At 33.5% G+C, this 4,045-nt stretch overlaps 1 protein-coding gene across 1 annotated transcript; it reads right to left on the bottom strand.

Annotated features, from left to right (window-relative positions):
• Window positions 1-1,339: 1,339 nt before the first annotated feature.
• LOC111402736 (probable N-acetyltransferase HLS1) lies at window positions 1,340-3,800 on the bottom strand. The gene is made up of 3 exons (XM_023031077.1): window positions 3,467-3,800; window positions 2,988-3,136; window positions 1,340-2,285 (listed from the first exon to the last, which is right to left on the bottom strand). The coding sequence occupies exons 1-3, from the start codon at window positions 3,680-3,682 to the stop codon at window positions 1,421-1,423; spliced, it is 1,230 nt and encodes a 409-aa protein (XP_022886845.1). The 5' UTR covers window positions 3,683-3,800; the 3' UTR covers window positions 1,340-1,420.
• Between the last annotated feature and the right edge of the window lie 245 nt (window positions 3,801-4,045).

The raw sequence follows: 4,045 nt of genomic DNA, 5'->3' as shown, positions 1-4,045 counted from the left end.
CTCAAAGTTAGCACGTTCCTTTATTCTCAATTGATATATAATCAATTTATGGATTAGTTAGTAGAATAATTAATGTGTACTAATTACATTATTAAAGTCGAGTTTGTTCTTTCAGCCGAAAGGATGGAAGCTTTTTTCAAGCTGTTTTATTTAATAATCACACGTTAATAACACGTTAATGATTCTTCATAAATGTATAATACCCTCCATACAAAGAAACTTTTTGTTAAGATTGACAACAAGTATTCAGCTTCGATACATGATAATGTATTAATTCTAAGACTCAAATAGCATCCAAGTGTAATTCTCTTTGTTGATTGTACCATAGATCGAGAATAATTAAAAATTGTACCATTATTTGTCGAAACACTAAATATAATGCTTAACAATTAATCTACTTGCACACTTATGATTTACACCTTTGTTGATAGATAACAAGGTGACATGCAGTTTGGCCATTGATTTGAATAACATTTATATTAATCACTAGCCATACTGCACACCACATCATTATCTGTCAAATTTTTTTGCCAACAAAGGTATGCACGTAGAGAGTTGAATGCTTGAAAGGGTAGTAATAAATCATAGAATCAATTGATTCATGATGTCACTATTTTCTAGTGAATGAAAAATTTGTCAAACCTAACCATTTACTCATTTTTGCCAACCTTCTGTCATAGTAAAGAATTAAACCAGATGATTACGTTTCTCGTCGTTTATCTTTAGGAGGTAAGGTTTGAATTTTATACTTTATTTTTTGAATTTAATTTAGGAGTAAGAGTCCACGTCTAACAAGAATATCTTCTTTTTTCTTAATAAATAAACAAGTAAATTCAAAGGGCACTCATTTTTTTTTTTTATCGTCAACTGATCAGAGTTCAATTCTGGTCATGGTGCAAGTAAAATATAATGCAAAATTAGCAATCAAAGAATGTGTGTTCTTAGGACGTGTAGGTGAAGGATATTTAATTCGCTGTTAAATTTTTGTCATACCTTAGTTTTATTTTTTACAACCGGCATAAGAAGAGGGAGTTTGTCTTGAACGGTTACAGCATATTATTGACTACAGAATAGACATGGCTCGGGACATTTTTCTTTGTCTATGATTTACGGGTTGTCAATGGAATTTTTCCTTAAATTAATCAATCTATGCCTCTATTGGGTATAACTTAAAAAGTTCACAAAAATAAATTTAAAGTCAATAATTAGTTTTGACAACATATTTCATGAGACTTACGACTATTTTTCAATTACGTATTTCATCAACTTTTATTAAAATATTCTAAAATTTTAATTTTTAAATGCAAACAAAGAGTATAAATTAGATCTTTGCCCTATTTCACGGAAGAAAATTAATATGAGTTCTCTTTTTCCTTACATTATTTCTGTCAAAATGAATGTACTTAAATTCAAATAACAATCAATTATCCCGTGGATCGACGAAAATAACTGAAGAAGATGTCTGAGATTTAATCCAGTATTCTTGAGAATTTCTATTGTCTTCTCCTTGTGCTTCTCTGAGTTTTTTAATGCACCATATATCTTGATCCCATGAAAATTTTCTCCAGTGCGGAATTGCCTCTCTAACAGGGTCCATTTGCCCTACTTCAGCCACCAAAACCCTACAATCTTTATCATCTCGGGCCATATTATGAGCAAATGCACATAGAGATTTCATGAGATTGGAGCCATCCTTTCCTTCCATGTGCAGCCCATACAGAAAATAAAACCCAAAATTCTCGAAAATATTTGGTACTGATGGAAATTTTAGCCAGGGCATCAATGCATCAATAACCCGACTACCTAAACAGGCTGCAGACTTTAATCCTGAAACGCCCTTCACTTGTAACTTGTAAACTTCTTTGGTGTTCCATATGCTAAGCATAGCAAAATTCGCTGGCAATTCCCCGGTTTTAGGGTTCCAACTTTTTAGGGATTTCTTTGTTAAGGCCATAAAAGTGCCTAAAGTGAGTTTGTTGTTCAACACACAGTCGATGTCATTAGGGAAGAACTCCGAGTGAGAAAATATTCGACGATATATTGATTCAGATAGTTGTGGAGAAACCCTAATTATAGCGATACCTGAGCCTAATGGCTTGTAGTGAAGATGAACAGGCTGCACCAATACTGTAGGGTTTCTGAATTTGACATAATTGCACCTTAGGGTGAAAAGATTTAGTGAAGGTTGATTGCTACCGTCAGTAGCCATGTATGCATAGTTAGCCCCATTTTGTCTACACCATTCTTCTAGTTGTTGAACTAATTTTGCTCCAATTCCAAGCCTCCTGCATGCAAAATCTTGATCAAAAATTAATAGATAATCTAATTAAAATAATTGCATTAAAATAATCCATATGCATTATCATGATATATAGTATATGGATTTTAATATTCCACTATAAGTTTACTAGATTTTCGGGTCTTTGTTTAATCTAAAATAGGAATATGTTCCGATAATAGAATTTCTTTTAAAATAATATTAAATAAGAATGATGAGATACACAACAATTACTAGAGTTTTTTGGATTTTGTTGAAGGAATTTAATCACACTGTCTATAATTCGAAGGAAAATCTAAGTTTGACCATGTGTTAAAAGATAGAATGGTGAAAAAAATGTTATTTTTTCCTCAAAATTTTGAACTCATCATAGAAAATAATAATAGAAATCATGTATCTTATTTTCAACCGTCAATCTCCATTAATAGTACTTGTCTAGTATTAATGGAAATAAGCATATGCTATGAACATGTGATATGCATATGTTATGCACATGTATTAGAAAGAGGCGACTAATTATAGGGGAGCTTCCCTGAGACCGTGATTAATCAAACAAAATAAGTCCTCCGGGAGGAAATCGTATGTCTACCATTGTTGATATAACAAGGTCCTCCCCGAGGGGGGATTCAGGCTTTTCCCTCTCTTACTGAACACATACATGTGTTATGTATATATATGTAAAGAGAGATAGAGAAAGAGAGAGAGAGACCTGTGTGCAGATGAAACTCTGAGTCCAAAAACATAAGCCAGCTTTACATAGATTGGAAATTCATTTGAGCTTCTCTTTCCAATTGCCACAGTTTTTATACAGCCCCTAATAGTCCCCACAACTTCCTTTCTATTTCCATATTCTGCTACCTGTTGATCATTTATAATCATTTACCTAAGAAAAAAGTGTATCTATTTGAACAGTCACTGGTTAGAACATATTTATTTTGGCAAGAAACTAATTTAAAAAATTAAATACATAATTATATCCTTAATTCCATTTATTTGCGTAATGTGCATCATAAATATACTAAAAGACATTTTAGTATCATAGATTAGACATTTGTTTGACATGAATTATCGACTGCTAAAGTTTATCGAGTGAGTATGACAAACAACATGGACTTCAAGTGGTCGAAGAAAATGTGTCAAAGCGAACATGCAAACGTTTCAACTTTAGGGTGAGACTGAAGTTTTTACCAGCATAACATGCGATGCAAAATATCGAAGACGGCAAATCGGGTCACCCATGAGGTCGGTGACGAGTGCTGGTTTCCCTCGCTGACCCACCTCGCACTGGCGCTCCAGCTCATTCACAGCCACCTTATCTCTTCTTTCGTCATACTCTCGCACCACCACTAGTGGTGTCTCTGCCCCCGCACTTGGCATATTCTCTGCTGCTATTTTGGATGACATTGCAAAGAAATTTATAATCTCTCTTCAAAAGTTCAGTTCTTTAGGTTTCTAAAGTTGTGTGGGTTCTTGAACCTCCAAATCCATATCCTTATATATACATATAAATAGGCAATGGACTGGCTGAAATGGCATCCATTTGGCTACCTAAACACCTAATGGGTATATCAAATTCATATTAAATGTATGACGTTTTATTCTGACTATCAACTTAGGTACCCTTTTATCGTTTCCTCAAATCTGAGACTCACTATGTAAGAAGAAAATCGTAAGTTCTAGGTGCTCATTCTTGTTTTCTTGCAGAGTAAAATGGTAATTGATGAATAATAACCAGATAGTTTACCATTTATTGATCCAGAAGCTGCA

Source organism: Olea europaea, chromosome 10 (genome assembly GCF_002742605.1).
Source record: "Olea europaea var. sylvestris chromosome 10, O_europaea_v1, whole genome shotgun sequence".
Lineage (NCBI taxonomy): Eukaryota > Viridiplantae > Streptophyta > Magnoliopsida > Lamiales > Oleaceae > Olea > Olea europaea.
This window is presented reverse-complemented; position numbering and strand designations above follow the sequence as displayed.

What these genes read in the sequence shown, in the direction of transcription:
- LOC111402736 (XM_023031077.1), bottom strand. Translation starts at nt 3,682, where the DNA reads ATGTCATCCAAAATAGCAGCAGAGAATATGCCAAGTGCGGGGGCAGAG. An exon ending in TTGCATCGCATGTTATGCTG is followed by an intron (nt 3,137 to 3,466) that starts GTAAAAACTTCA and finishes AATGATCAACAG; the next exon opens with GTAGCAGAATATGGAAATAG. An exon ending in AGAGTTTCATCTGCACACAG is followed by an intron (nt 2,286 to 2,987) that starts GTCTCTCTCTCT and finishes TTTTGCATGCAG; the next exon opens with GAGGCTTGGAATTGGAGCAA.